General features: G+C 40.3%; 1 protein-coding gene and 1 long non-coding RNA gene across 3 annotated transcripts in view; one reads left to right on the forward strand and one right to left on the reverse strand.

The window, feature by feature from the left end:
• Positions 1 to 8375, reverse strand: part of Uprt (uracil phosphoribosyltransferase homolog) — a 29276-nt gene extending 20901 nt beyond the window's left edge. The window contains exons 1-2 of one of the 2 annotated variants that reach the window (XM_006991566.4): positions 8326 to 8375; positions 7802 to 8224 (exon numbers count right to left, since the gene is read on the reverse strand). In XM_006991566.4, coding sequence (XP_006991628.1) covers positions 7802 to 8187 — 386 coding nt within the window. In that variant the 5' untranslated portion in view covers positions 8188 to 8224; positions 8326 to 8375. The other variant, XM_076562393.1, reaches the window with a different exon arrangement.
• Positions 8376 to 8477: 102 nt separating this feature from the next.
• LOC121825632 (uncharacterized) lies at positions 8478 to 16091 on the forward strand. Its single transcript, XR_006067932.2, has 3 exons — positions 8478 to 8592; positions 12515 to 12601; positions 14112 to 16091. It is a non-coding gene; the product is annotated as an uncharacterized LOC121825632 (long non-coding RNA).
• Positions 16092 to 19462: the final 3371 nt, after the last annotated feature.

Genomic DNA, 19462 nt, shown 5'->3' on the forward strand with positions numbered 1-19462 from the left:
TCAGAAGGCTGATACAGGAGAATCAAAGTTTGAATTCATCCTAAATTACATAGTGAGTTAGAAGTAAGACTGCACTACATAAGGAAATCCTATCTCAAACAAAACAAAACAAAAACTGGATGCCAGGTTTCTTACTTACTGCAATGAAGAGACACCATGAACAAGGCAACTTATAAACGAGAGCACTTAATGGGGAACTTGCTTATAATTCAGAGGGTGAGTCCACCATCATCATGCTGAAGCATGGAGGCAAGCAGGCAGGCATGGTGCTGGAGTAGTAGCTGAGAGCTTCCTTTTGATTCACAAGCAGCAGAGAGAGCAAGAGAACAAGAGAGTGAGAGAGCGAGAGTGAGAGCGAGCGAGAGAGTGAGAGAGTGAGAGCGAGAGAGCGAGCGAGAGCGAGCGAGAGAGTGAGCGAGAGTGAGCGAGCGAGAGAGAATGAGAGAGTGAGAGAGAGAGAGAGCGAGAGAGAGAGAGAGCGAGAGCGAGAGCGAGAGCGAGAGAGCGAGAGAGCGAGAGAGCGAGAGAGCGAGAGAGAGAGAGAGAGAGAGAGAGAGAGAGAGAGAGAGAAGGGGGTGGACAGAGACAGAGAGACTGGGCCTGGTGTGGTTTTGAATCCTAAAAGGCCACCCCCAGTAACACACCTCCCAAAAAGGTCACACCTCCTCCAACAAGACCTCACCTACTAATCCTTCCTAAACAGTCCACCAACTGGGAACCAAACATTCAAAACTATAAACCTAGAGGGACCTGCTGTGGGATGGTCTGTATGTCAAATTGCTCTGATTGGTCAATAAATAAAACACTGATTGGCCAGTGGCCAGGCAGGAAGTAGGTGGGACAAGGAGAGAGGAGAATTCTGGGAAGCAGAAGGCTGAGGCAGAGAGACTCTGCAGCCACCGCCAGGACAAGCAGCATGTAAAATAAAGTAGAGATGGCAAATGAACAAAATGTTCTTCCTGAAGAGGCAGATGGTTTTATAATATAGCTTGGAAAGGGTAATCCACTAAGGTTACCACATGCAACACACCCTTTGGTGGGTATGGAGGTATAAACCTGTGATACCAACACTCAAGAGGATGAGGTCAGTAGATTACAAAGTTCAAAGACAGCCTGGCATCCCTAACAAGTTTAAGGCAAGGACCATATATCAAGACCCTGCTTTGGAAAAAAAATACATGCTTTCCAAAAGCAATTAAAGGCAAACTCTTCCTGAATCATAACTCTAAACAATTTAACTAAAATCAAATCCTAGGAACACTGAATTGGATGTCATTTCAAAAGTTTAACTACATCACTCTTCTTCCTAGAAGATTATATACGTGGATTGTTTGTGACCTTTGGAGAAGGGAGACTGGAGTGAGCATTTAGCAAATAAAAATACAGGACAAAAATTCAGGATACACAATAATGTGAATTTCAGAAATCCCATGAAATATATAAGCTACACTTATGTAAGAAAGTGTTCGTTGTTTACTTGAACTCAAACTTAACTGGGCATCCTGTGTTTTACCTGATAAGAGCAGGAATAATATATTGGACTTTCAAAGTAAGAATATTAAAACTCAGAGTGTGAGTACTCAGACTTAATGTTTTGTTTGTTTGTGTAACCAACAGGTAGAAGGGAAGGGAAACCTAAAAGCAGTTCTGGCAGGCTCAGTCAAAAAGATGGGTTTCATGTCAAGCTCGGGTGTAATGAGCACTGAGAAGGTAAGCTCCACCTCTCCATTATGTGATGACTAAAACCAAGGATAGCCCCAAGGTTTGCTGTAGCATGCAGATGGCCTGCAACTGACTTTCCTCCTCCCATTGCCTTCCAACAACAAATCAAACTCAATGGAAATTAAAATCAATCAATCAATAGCTTCTTCCAGCTGCCAGGTGCAAGTCAGCAAAGTCTTCTTAGTAATAGAGTGCCACTCACTGTGGACATGCATCTCCAAACAGTTCAATATAAATGCCAAAAAGCAGGTAGGAAAGCAAGAGTTCTCATTTTCACCTGCTAGAGGCCAATGTAACTGGTGAGCCATTACTAGGATAGACCCAGCACATCTTATATCAGGGATTTGTGCTGCTTAGAGATGGGACTTCCTCCCTACTTCAGTAAAGTCAGAAAATTCAAATGGGAAATGTACAAAAATTAAAAAAAAAACATGTTCATGTTTTAAACAATTTGTAAATCATATTTTCTCTATAGTGAGCATTTTGATTTCATATCAATTGAAATGACAAATGCTGACATTCCTCTAGCCTCAGGACAACGCCAGGACAAGTTGTTTAAGCTACTTCTTGTTTTGTGTATAGATCCCTGGATCACTCTATACTCCAAGTCTGAAGCCAGGCCAAGCACCGCCCAGGGAGCCTGGTCGTTCTCCCAGAGGCAGTGGTCTCATCTGAGCACAGTATAATCATTTGTGGTGTTTGTAACACTGCAAAGAGGTTCCACCCAACACTGCACAAACAAGCTCTAAGGATGAGAGCCAGGAACTTGTTTTTAAAAAAGACTTCACTATCAGTTCTAATGCACAGCTTTGGTTCAGAACAGTACATTACTTAGATGACTCACATCACATTAGGCAATCCTCGTATTAGGGCTGCACAGCACTTTCATCCAACCTGAGGTTAAATGTCTCCTCTCCAGGTGACTTAAAAACCAGTCACAGGGCTGAAGGTAGTTCTTTGGTGCCATTTTGTAGACTGAAAAAAATCTTAAGATAATTGCTCAACTTCCATCCAAGCAGCATACAGAAGCCATGCCAAAGCCTTTCCCAGGACAAGAATACAGACAGAATATACTCAATAGCTATTTTACTCTAGTATTTCAGGAGACAAAATCAATCTCTCTCTCTCTCTCTCTCTCTCTCTCTCTCTCTCTCTCTCTCTCTCTCTCTCTCCTCTCCTCTCCTCTCCTCTCCTCTCCTCTCCTCTCCTCTCCTCTCCTCTCCTCTCCCTCCCCTCCTCCTTCCCTCCCTTCCTCCCCACCCCCATACAACTGGGGCCTGGAGAATGATTTTTAAAAATTCACTTCATTGCCTTCCATATGAGGTCATGAACCATGTTCAAGAGGGAAAGTACATTACACCCAGATTCTACTGGGTTTATTATTCAGGAAGAAAAGAATGCATAGTTTAATCCATTTCAACAGCGACAAAAAAGAAACCACAGGAAAATGAGGGAGTCATTTTTTTCCTCGTTTGCCAGTGACCCATGTATGTGTAGCTGAGTAAATTATCCATTCCATTTGGTGTTTAGATTACTGCACTCTCAAAGAGAGAAAATCATTTCCTTGAAATTCAATAATACAGCCAACATATTACGTTTCAAATATTGTACACTTCAAAAAAATAAAGCCATTTTAAATCAGTACAATGTCCTCAATCTTGCCTGCTTTATAGATATACAACAACTTGCAGTCCTGTTGGATCACCCCATTTCTCCATGCCAGAGTCAATTCATAAAGCAATCCCTTAGCAGATAGATTCTAAGAACCAGGAACAATAAAAGAAACAACATGTACTCCAAGGGCTTCTAGTATCAGACACCTCCATAATATATATGCATGCTGTCCTATGAAAACAGAGAAAAGCATATGCCTCAAAGAGGACAGACTATGACAACCGGTTGCACTTTCCATAACTAGACCTACAAGAATATTGCTCGGGTTACAACAGACACTCTGTCAGCTCCTACAGAACCTGAAATGGGCCTTGTTTGCATAACGGCAAGACAATTAAAAAAAGAAAGAAAGAGAAAGCTTCTGTTACCAGATTATGCTGGTTAACAGAAACAAAACTAAAAAACACTGTCTCCAGCCTGAATAATAAGCACCAACTCATTAGGGAAAAATCACAGTAGGTCTTTCTGTACTGTGTCAAAGTGGGATACAAATTATGTAGGCTTTTTCAGTATTTTTGTTTGTTTTGAGGAAGGTCTTGCTAGGTAGCTCTGGCTGGCTTGTTCCTCACTAATCACCATAGGCTAACTAGCCTCCAACTACAGCAATCCTTCTCATTCAGCCTCCTGAATGCTGGGATTAGCAGCATGAACCACAAGATCTGGCTTTGGTATTGATTTTCAAATAAAGAATCTGAATTCTCTGTACAAGCAAATCCCTTATACTGTGTCAGTAAAAAGCATGCATAATTTCCAACTCAAAGAATTTAAATGCTGTAAATATACGCAGCGATTCACAGTTTATAACAGTGTTCACGGATAGTATCTTGTTTTAGCTTCTCAGGAGCTCCATGAGGCTGCACTAACATCTTCATTTTATAAATTATAAAGCAGAAACACAGAGATGTTAAACATCTTGCCTAAGATCCTTTCACAGGATTCTACTGTCTCCTTTTTCAAAATCAGAAGAAAAATATAAAGGATTCCACTTATTCTCAAGTTGCTATATAATCCAAGCCTTTCTAAATAATGTGATATAATCAAAACATATAGATACTATCATATGCAAATGCTGAATGTCATACTCTCTCCAAGCTCTGTATTAATGGTTTTTAACCTTTACATCATGATCCTTTATGAAATGTAATGAAAACTAAAGATCCCTACCCCTGCACAAGGGCATATAAGCAAATGTTCACAGTGGCCTTATTCATCATAATCAGAGAGTGGAAATTACCCAAATGTTCATTACCCGTTGGATACATAAACAAACTGCAGCAGGTCTATACAATGAAGTACCATTCAGCCACAAATAGGAATGAACCCTGAAAACATTACACTAAAAGAAATTAGCCAACATTACAATAAAAGAAACCAGCCACATATTGTATTCTTTGATGTGAACTGTCCAAAATAGCAAGAACCCCATGATCTCACTCATATGTGGAGTCTTGAAAACTTGTTCTCAGGGAATTTGATAGTAAAATGGATTTCACCACAGGCTGGGGAAGAAAGGGGGACGAGAAGGAGGTAGAAAGTTTGATCAAGGAGTACTGAGTACGAATTAGTTAGCAAGTGCTTTGTTGTACTGTTACATAGTAGGTGGAGTACAGATAATAATGTATGCACATTTCAAAACACAAGAATAAAATATTTAGAAAGCTTTTACCATAAAAGGTTGACAAGTGCTTGGAAAAACATATTTAACCTGATTTAACCACTATGTACTACTCCATTGATATGCAAAACTTTTATGTTTTTATATTAGTTAAATCAATGTAAGGGCTAGGGAGATAGCCCAGTTAGTAAAGGGCTTGCACACTGGCGTAAGGGCTTGAATTCAGACCCCACAGTACCCATGTAAGGCTGGGTGTGTGCATACCTTTAATCCCAACACCGGAGAAATAGACATGGAAGGAGCCTTGGAGCTTGCTAGGCTACTAGTCTTGCTGAAACGGTGAGCTCCAGGTTTAGTAAAAGACACTGTCTCAAAAAATAAGGTGGGTAGTGAAAGTGAAGGTTCTAGATGTCAACATCTCTCTACACTCCACATACATACGTACATGCATGCATACCTACACCCACACAAAAATGAACACACATATATACCACACACACAAAGAAAAATAAAAAATGCCCAGAATAGGCAAACGGCTGGAAATATAAAGTAAACTAATTACTGCCTAGGGATTGAGGAGATGGTAGAGAAATGTGGATTGACCTGTGAGGTCTCTTGTTGAGGCCATGACTATGTTCTAAAACTGATTGTGGTAGGTGATGAAACACAGCCATGAACATATATAAAACTACTAAGTTGTATACTTTAAAATGCTTCAATTGTATATGAATTGTATCTCAATAAAGATCTTCTTTTATTTGCAGTGCTTGGAATCAAATCCAAGGTCTCATGTCTACAATGTGAGAGTTCTATCACTGAGCTAAATTCCAGTCCTTCAGTAAAGACATTATTTTTTAAAACAACCATTATAACGGACAAATACAATTTACCAGAAAGTTCCTAAGCCCCGAAACTCATCTATAAGGGCAATAGGGTCCAAGAACCAAAATTAGAATCATCATATTTTCTTTATTTCTCAACAACTGTTACCAAGCCTATGCCTCATCTTTTTAAAGACCTCTATGCCATTAGATCACGTGATCACAGTTTTCAATACTGATTCTTTATAAACAAATAGTACAGTTTCATAAATATAATTTTGAGAGCTAGATCCAGGCACAGTAGTGCGCTCCTGTAACTCAAGCATCCAAGAAGCTGAAGCAGGAGGATCAAACGTTTGAGGCCAGACTAGGCTATATAGTAAAACTCTATATCCACAAAAGGTAGAAACAATCTTTAATGCTTGAGTATCTATTACTGGCAAGGAATGGTTGTAATTCAAAAATATAAAATGATTTCTGTCATAACGCATAATAAGCCGTGTGGTGGTGGAGCACGCCTTTAATCCCAGCACTCGGGAGGCAGAGGCAGGTGGATCTCTGTGAGTTCGAGGCCAGCCTGGTCTCCAAAGCGAGTTCCAGGAAAGGCGCAAAGCTACACAGAGAAACCCTGTCTCAAAAAAAAAAAAAAAAAGAAAGAAAAAAAGAAAAGAAAAAGCTTAATAAAGCCTAATAAGCAAGGAAAGGAATTCATACACAATAATATTCAAAATAGAAGACAAGTCTTCTTTTTTAAAAGATCAGGAAAATGAGCCAGAAAGAATGGGTTTAGCCTTGAAAAATAGGACCTGACCATTCATAAATAGGGATATAGGGCATTCCAAAAGAAAGAAGAAACAAGAATGCCTCAGAACCAAAAGGGCCAAATATCCCCGACTTTGGTAGGTTCTGATAGGCCAGCGAAGGCTGCTGAGATGGCAGGGAGCAAATCAAGGCTGGTGTGTTTAAAAAGGTGCATGAATGTGAACACCTCAAGACAAGTGCAGTGAGGAAACACCAAGAGGATGAAGAAAAAGTTGCTAAAATCTGACTTAGGTGAGGGCATTTTTAAAATGTCAAGGCACGCTGGGAAGATAGTGGTCTTATATGCTGTAGCTACTCATTTAAAGCTGCCAGGGATGGTCTCATGTCCAGTAGTTCCACCCACTTGGGAGACTGGCTTGTGCCTTGGAGTTTGAGGCCAGACTATGAGCAGCAACTTAGGGAAACCCTGTCTCAAAAAAGAAAAGAAAGGAATACAAGAAGGAAGGACAGCAGCTGTATTTCATTGTGGTACATATTTTTCAGAGAAAACTCATTCCAAAGTATTTTAACATGAAGTTCTTGTTACACTGATTTGTGGGATTAGGAGGGTCCAACATGTTCTTAGACTGCGTTTGCTGTTAACTACGACCTGTAAGTTCTCAGTAAGACAATCTTGATCAGATTGGAATGATAAACTTTCTGAAGTCCAGGTAAACCCTGGACTTCACACAGTAAACAAATGGCACACTGCAGCAGCAAATGCTATGAGTCAGAGGGCCAGAGAAGCACAATATCATTTCACTTGAAATTGCTTTATTTCTGTGAGCCTGGGCTGCTAGGTGATAATAATCATAGGCAGTAACCATTTCTGGGTTATACATTTACCACGTGGTCAGGAACTGAGCAGATGGCATTAGGGGTGTGTACCTGCCTGGCACAGTTGAGGATTGGTTCTGCTTAAGAGAAACAAAGAGGCCGGAAGACGCTGAAGGCTACCTACAAGGTTTCATTCCTACACAAAGCAATGTTAACCACAAGAACTAAGAGAGGGTTATAGATGTGTCTAGCTGACTCCCCTCCTACTCACATGCCAAAGAAAGAGGCCTGGCTCGAATCCCCAAAGACCAGTTTGCCAAATCCAAACACTGGCTGTTTATTTTCACCCTGCACCCCTCCACTCCCTCTCCCCCTTCCGCTCTGGGCTTACTTGTCCCGGATGATAGTCTGCAGCTCCCGGATCTGATCATTCATAGGCAGCAGCTTAAGCTGTGCCCCGATCTGTCGGGAGAGTTCACAGTCCCCTAGCAGGGAGTCGCCGACAGGTGCTTCGTAGTTGCCACTGTCACTACTGTCACTGTGGTTCTCAGAGTGAAGATTAGTGCCACGGCAGGCCTGAGAGTCCCGCTCCGAGAGCACGCTAGAATGGGCGTGCCCGGGGAGCAGAGTCAGCTTAGCCATAGCAGCGTTATTTTCTTCGGCATGATCCAGGATCGGGTCGTCTGCTCGCAGACGCTCGGGACTTGGGGTAGAAGTAGAGTTTACTTGCCGGTTGTGACAAGGCATGGAGTCCGGACACTGTAACTCCGTGGCCATACACAGGGCCCCGGGCTGTCTCGGCAGCAGTCAAACCCTAAGGATAAAGGGATAAAGAGCAGGAAGAAGGGGATACGGACACGTGCTTTCTCCAGGCCCCCGCCTCCTCCAAATCTCTAACCCCGTCTGCCCTCTCACCCCTAGGCCTCCACGGTCCTTTCGCACGCTTTGTCCCATACCCGCCCACATCAGACGCACTGCCGGTTTTGACACCTTATTGGTCTGTCTGCCTGCCAGTCAGCAGCAGGCTGGTTTGTTAACCCTTTGGAGTCTTTCCTGCTTGATAGATTCTCACACGTAGCCTGGCAAACGTGGCTAAACCGGAGATTCCTCATTGCCAAGTGCCCCGGAAACCCCTAAGACTTCCTGAAAACAGAACTTTGGTACAGTCAAGAGAAAGTACCGGTGAGTTATATACATAAGGCACATGCTTTCAGACTTTGTGACTTAACAAAGAAATTGTACTTGAGTAGTTTTTTTGTATCTTCAAGCTAATAATAGCTTATCTGTGTTACAGAAGGAAGTAAGAACACCTGCAGGCTACTGAAAAGCCTGGCCTTTCTAGACTGTTTTACAAGCTGCAGTCTCATAAGTGTGCTTGACCACCAAAGTTTTTCTTACTAGTATTGGTTGGGCCCTGCATTGCACACGTTACCAAGGAAATTTTGTTGTCGTTTTTGATACGCAGTCACTTTGTTCTTCCAAACAATACTTGGAAAGATAGATACCTTTCAAAAATGCATAGGTACTCACCATAAAGAGATGAATGTCTAGGACAGTAATTTTCAAACATCTGTGTGTATCAGAACAATTGTAGAACTTGTTAAGATGCTGAATTTTGACTGGACATGAAGGCACACATCTGTAATCCCAGCTCTGTGGAAGCTGACACAAAAGGATCAAGAGTTCGAACCCAGCCTGGGTTACACAGCAAGCCATAGTCTCAAAAACAATAAAATAAGCAACATCTCAGAGCTTACCATTGAGATTCTAATACAGTAGTCATGAAATAGGACCCAAGAATCTTTATTTTTAACAAGTAAAGTAACTCAACGATTTGTTTTGCTTATTTGTTTGCTTGTTTCAGTGTGATAGGCTTCAGTATATGGTTTTCATAATGCTTTATTTGGGTTGACCTTTCTCCCCCACACCTCTCCTTCATCTCCTGTTCCCCCGCTTTCACTCACAGTAGTTCAGTCTCCACTTTCATGTCATATAATATTCTCTCCCCTGTCCTTTATAAAAATCTTTTCCCCACCTGCAATGTCCTTTCTATTTTCGTTATCTATACCCATACTTATACTGCCCCCCCCAAAAAAAATTTACAGAAATATGAGTAACAGAAATGGGACTACCCAGGTCTTTGGCAGAAATTGAACTTTGATCTAGTTGTCTGTTTTATGTTTTCTTCACTCATTTGTTGTTGCAGTGTTATTATTAGTCATGTTTTCCTCTTTGTGTGTCTCCTTTGTGTACCAGTTTTCAAGTCAGTAAATTACTATCTACAAATAAAATGTAGACTGTATAAGTTTCATTGCTTTGTGAAATTGCGATCTCGAATGCAATCCCACACACTTCTGAAAGCTTGTACATCTTTTCACCTAGCACATAATGCAAACGAAAGGGTCTCTGGGCTTAAAACCTGCATCTGCTAGCTTGAAGTACTCAAGAACAAATGGCTATTTTGTTAATGAATACTCTAAGGGAATTCACTGAAGCCCAGTATTGTATCATGATCAAAGATACCCCGGCTCCAAAACTGCACTAGAGTTTGTCCATTGTTTCATCAGTCCTGTGACCTTATTTTCAATGCCATAGAATAATGAATTGGAACAGTACAATTGCCAGTCTGTCTTCTGTCTGCACTTTCATTTAAACATACACTTGCTTATATTAACCAATAAGCATTAGCAGGTCTACATTTGAGGTTCTGGTAAGATAAATTTTACTGATTAATCATGATAGCACATGAAGTTTTGTGTTCTATAATTTACAAAGCATTCACATACATTCTATTATTTGAAAACTTAGGGGAAAAAAGCCAGACATGGTGACATATGACTATAATCCCAGCACTCAGGGTGTTGAGGCAGGAGGATCACCAATTCAAGGCCAGCCTGGGATACACACACACACACACACACACACACACACACACACACACACACACACACATTGGTGTGGAGGGGAGAAAACACAAATCCTGTCTCACACAATCAAATAATTGTCCAAGACCACACATTCAAAAGGATTGGAGCTAACACAGGAGCACTAGTCTTTGGACTCTGAATCCAGTCTTCACCTACATGTAGAGATACATGATCATTCAGTTAATGAAATACTGATTGCATCTTTACTATTACAATGCAGCCAGTTTACTGGGTGTCAACATAGATGCAAGATAAAATAAATGAAAATATTGAAATTTTCAAGTGGTGGTGGACAGCCTGGATCTTTGCAAAGCAGGGATAATGTTACTCAGCACTGAAACCTTTGGCGTATGTGGAAACAGCAGCATTAACTAATTTCACCTGGCTTTCTTGCTTACTACTTTCTGAAGTATGTAGAAAGCCATATAAATTAAAAGCTGGAAGATCCCCCTGCAGTAATTGACATGGCTTCATTTTGGGTGATTTGTTCTTCGTTTGTTTTTAAATCAGTTTAATACATTTTTCTCTTTGTTGCAAAGATATATTTAAGAGATAACACATTTTGAAAGGCAACTAATACAAGAGTAGTTTCTAATTGGTAAGGCTTTGTTGTGTATTTCTTAATCCGTGATGGACGAAATCACAGGCAATGCACTAAATTGGTCAGACTGTCAAATACAGAGGTTCAAGCTCTGAACTTAAGATGATTTTTAACTACAGACCGATTATACATCCCAACAGGGGTCCTTCACATGTAGCTATACAGTGTCTTTTCAAAGCACTTTTTAAATATCATTTGACATGGCAAAACAGGTAAGAAGATGAAGAGTTAGGAGCTTAACTTACAGTAACAACCAACTAATAGTAAAATTGGGAGAAAAGAGACCTTATAATAAACTCTCTTTTCTATTCTTTAAGTATCTTACGTAAACTTTCTAATGACTTTTGAATGTGGTCCATCTTATTATTTCCATCTTACATGTAAGAAAATGAAGACTTAGATTAATTTACTTGACAATTTGTCATGCAGACCGTAAGTGCAGGAGCAGGCATTTAAAACTAAATTTGAGAAACCCAATGTGCTTCTGTAAATCATGTCCTCAGATTAGTCTTGGTTATATTCTTCTACTGTGGACCATACCTTATATTGTACTAGACAGTATCTCACCTGTAATACTATACACATGTGCCAAAATTGTGTTATATAACTGAGTTAAGGAATCAGGATATTATCTTGTTTTAATTCTTATGCCTACATGACCATAGTGGCACACATCTGTAATCCTAGTACTTGGTAGATAGAGATGAGAGGATCTAGAGTTCAAGGTCAGCATGAGTTAGAGTTACATGACTGCTTGTCTCTAAATAAATAAATAGTCCTCACCTGAACTCTTTGTATTGGTAATCTCTTGGCATTGATTTTAATGATGTTTCAGCCACTTTACTATAATTTTAAATTTCTTATAAACAAAAATATATTATTTAAAAGGAAATCCAAAGAATAGGTATTGTTGTATACTTTTTTCCAAAAAATGAATATCTGTGTCATCATTCAGGTATATTCCTTATCTTGGTTTCATTTTATTTTATTTTATTTATTAGAACAAAGTCTTGCTGTATAGCCCAGGTATAATTCTAGCCCTCAGGTGGCTGAAGCAAGAGGATAGAGTATTTGAGACCAGCGTGGGCAGTAAGTGAGATCTAGCCTAGCCTGGGCTATGTAACAAGACCCTGCATTAACTATTCTACATCCTAAAAGGATGTCCTCTGTAGCAAGGATATATCAAGCATATAATATAATATGGATGGCAGTCACCATGTTGCACACTAGATCCTAGAACTCATTCATTTTCTGGCTGAAAGTTTGTCCCCTTTGTCCTAGTTTGTGTTCTATTGCTGAAAACACCATGACTGAAAGCAACGTGGGAAGGAAAATGTTTATTTAGCTTACTCAACTCAATCACAGTTCATCATGAAGAGAAGTCAGAACAGGAACTCTAGCAGGAACCTGGAGGCAGGAACAGAAGCAAATATCATGGAGGGCCACTGCTTATGGCTTGCTCCTTGCTCCTTGTGGCTTTCTCAGCTTACTTTAAAAGCAACAACAAAAAACAAATCTTTTTTTTTAAATATTTCATTTTATTTTGTGTATGAGTGTTTTGCCTACATGTTTGTAGGTTTACCATGTACATGCTTGGTACCCATGGAGGTCAGAAGTCACTGGATCCCTGGATCTGGAATTACAGATGGCTGGGAATCACCATGTGAGTGCTTGTTTGTAATCAAACCCAGACCCTCTTCAGGAGCAACAAATGCTCTTAACTGCTGAGCCCCTCCCCACCCCACTTGCTTTGTAATGCAACTCACTTATGTGGGGGTGGCACTGCCCTGAGTGAATTGGGCCCTCCCACATTAATCATTAATCAAGCAAACGCCCCCCACAGAATTCCTCAAGACATTTAAGGAACACTGGACATTATTTTTTTTTCTATTAAACACTGTAAAACTTGTGTTTTTGATAAAGAATTCAAATCTTTTGATCTCCCACCTTGTAAGACTTTTATGCAAATGTTTTCAATCCAACTCCACCTAGTCAACCCTTTATTTGCACAAAGGCCCCGACTGCATTCCAGGAACTTGATGAGCTTGTGCCAGGAATCACTTGCCCTTTCCTTTGTGGACTCTTTTAAAAGGAGCCAGTCTTGAAAGACTGGAAGGTCAGACCCTAGCAAAGGGGGAAAGACACAGTCGTGATCACCTAAAGAGAATAAAAGCCAAATGCACTTCCTGTCTTTCTTCGTGTTCACTCTTCCAAACACGCCTTTTTGATCAAGAGTAAAGTTTACCTTCTTCAGACCCTTCAATTGGAGTGGTGGTCTCCTTTTGTGCAGCCTCGAACTTGTTTCTAACTGATATTCCCTCTTTCTAGATGACTCTTGCTTTCGTCAAGTTAAAAAAAAAAATAAAAAGCTAACCAACACATCATTTGACCAGTACCTCCTCATTCCCACATACTACCAGCCTACTCTCTAATTCTTTAGTTCAATTGTTGGAATTTGGCACATACACAAGTCAATCCAGTATGTGTCTTTCTGTGTCTGACCCATCTCATTGAATATAATATCCTCCAGTCGAACTGACATTATCAAAATTTTCAGCATTTTAAAAACTCTAATGACGTTTTAAATACATATTGCTTAGTCTTTGGAAGTTAGATTACTTGTTGAGTACAAAGCCTTCCCTAAAGATAGATCCTAAACAATCTCCAGGGAAGTGGCGGGAGGGGGGTGGTCAGTATAGACACATCTCATATAAGAGAGCATACATTATATGTATAAAAGGAAACTTGTAAAATGGACATGCTAAGAGTTGAAGGTGTCATCATTCTAAGTTTATAGCTTCTAGTTAGCTCCCTCACTTCCGGCTACCTTAATCATTAATAAAGTGTTTATTTAAAAATCAAAGAGAAAGTGGATGATTCTTTTGAACCCTGTGAGAGGCTTTCTAGTGCAGAGTAAGGCACGAAATGAATGAAACTAGTTGAAGACGTTCGTGTAAGTAAATGGTGGGAGGTGGGATGCAAAGAAAGAAAGGTGGGATGGATGCTAAGGTGTGCCACCCACATCTTCCACTAAGAACTTTAATGCTAATCCCTTTGCCACCTGGAATGCTGCCTTACAAGATTTGCTACTAATTCCCTCCCTAAGAATTATCCTAGGCTGAGCCTGAGAGATCTGCTGTATTCAATGTTCCACACGCTGTTTTCTTCCACAGGGTCAGACTGCATCCTGTGTGAATACAAAGTTTCATGTCCTTCTGTGGTGGATAGTTTCCGTTGTCAATCTGGTTGGATTAATAAGCAGTACATGAGTGTCTACAAGAGCTTTTCCAGAAAGGCTTAAATGAGGGGATGAAGACCTATCCTGAATGTGAACAGGTGCCATCCCCAGAGATGTGATTCCAGACTGAATATATAAAGAAAAGCGGAAGGAAGCCAGCCTTCCAGCATTACCCATTTATCTGCGGTTTTGGTTTTCTGAACTATGAACAAGCAACTCCCCGATGCACAAATAAGGGCTGTTCTGCTGCCATGCCTTCCCCACTATGATGTGCTTTATTCCCTGAACCAGGAGCCAAAATAAACCATTTTTCCCAGAAATTGCTCCCTGACAGATATCTTGTTGCAGCAACAACAAAACAAGGTAACTAACTTTGAGTTAGTTTGAAGAGCACCTGAAGGGCCAGTCCAAGCCCCAGAACTTCTCATTTGGTTAATGAATCCTTTGTTGTAACTTCTCCCTGAACTCAATCCTCTTTCATTTTCTCTCCTTTTATTTCTTTTATTCTCTCCCCCCTCCTTTTCTTTCTTTTTTTTTCTTTTCTTGAGATGGGGTTTCTCTTTGTAGGCCTGGCCGTCCAGGGGACCAGTATGACCTCAGACTCAGATCCTTCTGTCTTTGCCTCTCAGCCTCCTGACTGCTAGGATTAAAGTCAATCTCCATCAAGCTGGGCTCAATCATATTTCTTTTATTCCATGCAGATATTCTCAAGAACACTACCCCTAATAAATTCCCTTCATTCAGACCTTTACTTAAGCCTGTTTTTGAGCTATCCATTCTGTGACAGAAAGAAACATAAATTCCAGGTAACCTCATGAGTGCCTGCATGAACTTGATTCAAGCTGTCAAAAGAAAATCGTAAGAGATCATGCAACTTCTGCTTTGCAAATTGCAGTATCAGAACCACTTATCAGTGAGTTGGACTGACAAAAATTAATTGAATGTGTTCTAGCTTTGATTTGTTAAAAGGAGCTGCAAAACTGTGAACTAATATGAACCTGTATACACCTTATACCTTTGTTTTGCTGAGATGAAATTCCTTTGTGTTATAAAGTAGTTCTGCCTTGTTGACAGTTGAAGTTCCCAACTTCACTTACCCCCAATAAACCACAAGATCTTTTGAAAGAATCAGTGATCTCTTACTATTCTTACTTTGTAAATCAAACTTTGGACCCACTATACTGCATTTGGCTTATATTATGCTATTGCTTATCTTAGGAGTTCACTTCAGTTGGGATACCCTATATAAAACATTAGACTAGAAGAAAAGAGCAAAGATTTCTCCATTCTGATATATGTAGTAACTTAATCAAGTTTCTTTTGCTCTGTGAGCCTCATGTTCTTCATTCGTGGACTGTAGAAATGGTGTCTCAGAGTCCCTTTCAGACATCAGGCTTTGTGTTCAAGATATCTTTACAATCTATGGAATGTCTTTTGAAGGCTCTGTAAATGAGATATGGAAGTAAAATGACTGACACTGATCTGGACTCTGCATCCAGGCCCACAACATTTATATTCCAAGCACTAGTTACTCTTCTCCTTGAGGCTATATATATATATATATATATATATATATATATATATATATATATGCATCCAAAGTCCTAACTATACTAGACAGAATATGGAGAGGATTTGAAATCCACCAATTTATCTCATCTTGATTAGTGGAGGCCCGTATACCTGGATGTTGGGAAGCATTGTCATAACCCATATGATTTCTACATCAACTGCCTAGTAACTTGACTAGATGATGGAGCCGAGTTGCCTTTACACTCAAAGGCAACCAATTTGTAATGAGAACAAAACTCAAGTCTTTTACTTTTATACCCTTCTTCCATCCCAGAAAGTGCTTAAATGTTACCCTTTACTTGAAATCTGTTATTTCACCCATTTAATAAATATTTATAACCAACTTTGTGCAAGACATTCTTCTTAGATGTTGGATGGTAATAAGTCAAAAGATCTTGATCCTTGTAAGTACTATAGTCAATTGTCAGGGACACACAAAAGGATTAAGTAAAATGTCCATTAATTATAAGGGTGACAAGCAGGAAAGGGAAATAGGGAGTGTACTCATTACTTTCATGCCACTATGACCCAAATACCTGACATAAACAACTAATGGAGGAAAGTTGTATTTAGACTTTAGTTTCAAGAGTTTCAGTCCACCATTGCAAGAAGGGAAAATGGAGTCACCATCTATGTCTTTGGGCTTATGAGGAAGAGCTGCTCATATGATCAAAAGCAAGAATCTGTGACTGCAGGTCAGAGCCAGTGTTCTTTTTTCATTTTTGTTGTTTTGTTTTGTTTTTATGAGACAGGGTTTCTCTGTGTAGCCTTGGCTGTCCTGGAACTCACTTTGTAGACCAGGCTGGCCTGGAACTCAGAGATCCACCTGCCTTTGCATGTTTAAAGGTTTGCACTGCCACAACCACCTGGCTTTATTTATTTATTTGGTTTTTTGTAGTGGCATGTTCTTAGTGACCTACTTCCACCATTTAGGTACACAACCACCTGGCTTTATTGATTTATTTATTCATTTGTTTGTTTGATTGTTTTTTTGTAGTGGCATGTTCTTAGTGACCTACTTCCACCATTTAGGTACACAACCTCCAAAGTAGTGCTCTAGCTAGAAAGAAAGTATTCAATATACGAGCCTGCAGGGACATTTCAGATCCACACTAAAACAGTGACAGCAGAGAGAGGACATCAGGTTAAAATGGGAGTGATTTACAAAAGGCTTGTTGAAAAGATTCTGTAAGAAGAAAGAGCTGGAGACAGGGGGATTGATCTCAGCACTCATCTAACATGCATACAGCACTGCATTCCATCCCCAGTGCTGCTAAAAACAAGAACAAAGACATGAAAGAAGGAAAAGTACAATTTGCAGAAATAGGTGAAGGAAGAGTGTCCCTGGCAGAGTGACAAAGTACAAAGGTCCTGGGAGAAAGCCATGTGTAAAAGGGTAGAGTAAACAGGGTGGTGCAGAATGAGTGTGAGAGCCGACGGTAATGAAATGAGGTCACAGAGTAAAGTGGACAGGGAGAAGACTATTGTGACTCACTGAGCACACTCTGAGGACAGGGGCATTTTCTCGGACTCCAGGTGGTTGTGAGAGGAGGATACAGTTGAGGTTTGAAGTGGTTCATACTGGGCTGTCAGGCGATACAAGGAAGAAGATTGTTGGCGGTAGGTCAAAGGTCAGTTGGAAAGGTATTGCAGTAATCCAGAGAAGAGGTGACTTTGACTTGGCCATGTTGGTTTGAAGTGGTCAAATATTTGTGTATAAAGTCTATAAATGTTGCCGGTAGATTGAATGTGCAGTAAGAGGAAGAGTTAAGAATGGCCCTAAGCTTTTTGACCAGAACAAAAGATAGATAATTTCTCTTTATTGACTATAGCTAGAGCAAGATTTAGGGTGAGGTATTGAGCAACAATCCCAATCTAAAAATGATGAATTTGAGGTACCTATTAGATACCCAAGTGCCAATGACAATCAAGTTAGATATGGAACTCACATTGAGGGACGTGGATTCTTATAGAATATATCATTTTGAAAAACTTTAGTTGCATAATTGACATTTAAAGGCATGTGATATAGGATAAGATTAAGGAAATGGATCTAGACAAGTTAACAAGAAGAGATTTAAGCATGGGTCTTTAAGAAAGACTTCTGGGATGACAGGGGGAGCAGCTCTGCTAACCTGCTTCCCAGTACAATGAGTGAATTAAGTGAGCTAGTACTTCAAAAGTACAGCATCGAAAGTATCTTGGGATGGTCATAAAAAGCAAATAAAAATTTTAAAATATCTGCTAGAGTTTGTGAAGTAGCGTTGTTCTTCTCTTCCTCCAGTCCCCCTCCCAGCTCAGTGATGTGCAAACTTCGTTCTAGACTCATGAAGGCACACCCTTGACTAGCTCCTGGCAAGCTGGAGGGCATTCTTCATAGGAAGAGTAAAACCCTATTGTCAAGTTAAAGCCAGGGCAATGTGGTCAGTAGGTAGAACTTCTATTGTCTACTTGTAAAATAGATCTAACTTGAGGAGCTTAGGAAATCCTGGTTCCGTATCAGGAGAGGCAAAGGGAAAAGAACTCTGGCCACTGCAGCCCCTCCACTGGATGCTCAGCCCCCACCGTATTTGCTTCACTCGTAGGGAGGCTTGACATTGTCCCTACCTCCAGCTCAGAGCCTCAGTATCAGGATTGAAGATGGGGGGGGGGCAGAGATAACCACGTTATAAAATGGATTGTTCCTGTTCTCTTCTCAAAGGACCTGAATTCATTTGCAACTGTGTAAGAGCTCTCACAAAGAAGTCAAGTTAGAATGAAGGGACTTGGGTGGAGATTAGTAGATCTAATGACAACACAGCCTAGACTATCAACAGCAAACATGCAAGAGAGAATTAGCGAATGAAATAGATCAGAAGAGTCTGCTAGGGTTCAAAACAAATATCAAATACGGACTAAAACATTTCTTAGGAGGCACAATTTGATTGGTGCAGTAATTTGAATGAGAAATGTCCCACATAGACTCAGACATTTGAACACTTGATTCTCAGTTGGTAGTGTTGTTTGGGGGAGGTTTAAGAGGTGCAGTCTTGATGGAAAAAGTATGTTACTAGGGGCAGGCATCGAGATTTATAGTCTCACCCTACTTCCATGCTTGCATTTTAAGATATGAGCTCTCAGCTTCCTGCCCCTCCCACCAAGCTTGTCACTTGCTGCTGTGCCTCTGTCCTATCATGATGAACTCTTCCCCACCAACTGTCACCTAAAATAAACTGTCTTCCTTAAGTTGCTTTTAGTGTTTTATCATAGCCACAGAAAAGTAACTAATATATTTGAATTATAGTAGTTCTCCATATCCACAAGTCACACATTCCAGGATACTCAGTAAATTCTTAAAACCTCAGACACTACCAAAACTGAGTTTGTGTGCATGCACATATAAACATGTATACATGTATATATTATACATGTGTAAATATATGTATGCATGTGTATACTAGTATGCACAGAGTTTCTCCCCAACACATGTACCTATCAGAGGTAGCAAGGGTGGAAACAGCCTCCACACTACCACCCACAGCAGCAGGGATGCTCTTCCTCCTTAGATAAACCAGGACAAACCACTGTATATAGTAGAGTTAGAGCTTGTTAAAAGACTTTTTTTTTTTTTGGTTTTTCGACACAGGCTTTCTCTGTGTAGCTTTGCGCCTTTCCTGGAACTCACTTTGTAGACCAGGCTGGCCTCAAACTCACGTAGATCCGCCTGCCTCTGTC

This window comes from Peromyscus maniculatus, chromosome X (genome assembly GCF_049852395.1).
Source record: "Peromyscus maniculatus bairdii isolate BWxNUB_F1_BW_parent chromosome X, HU_Pman_BW_mat_3.1, whole genome shotgun sequence".
Lineage (NCBI taxonomy): Eukaryota > Metazoa > Chordata > Mammalia > Rodentia > Cricetidae > Peromyscus > Peromyscus maniculatus.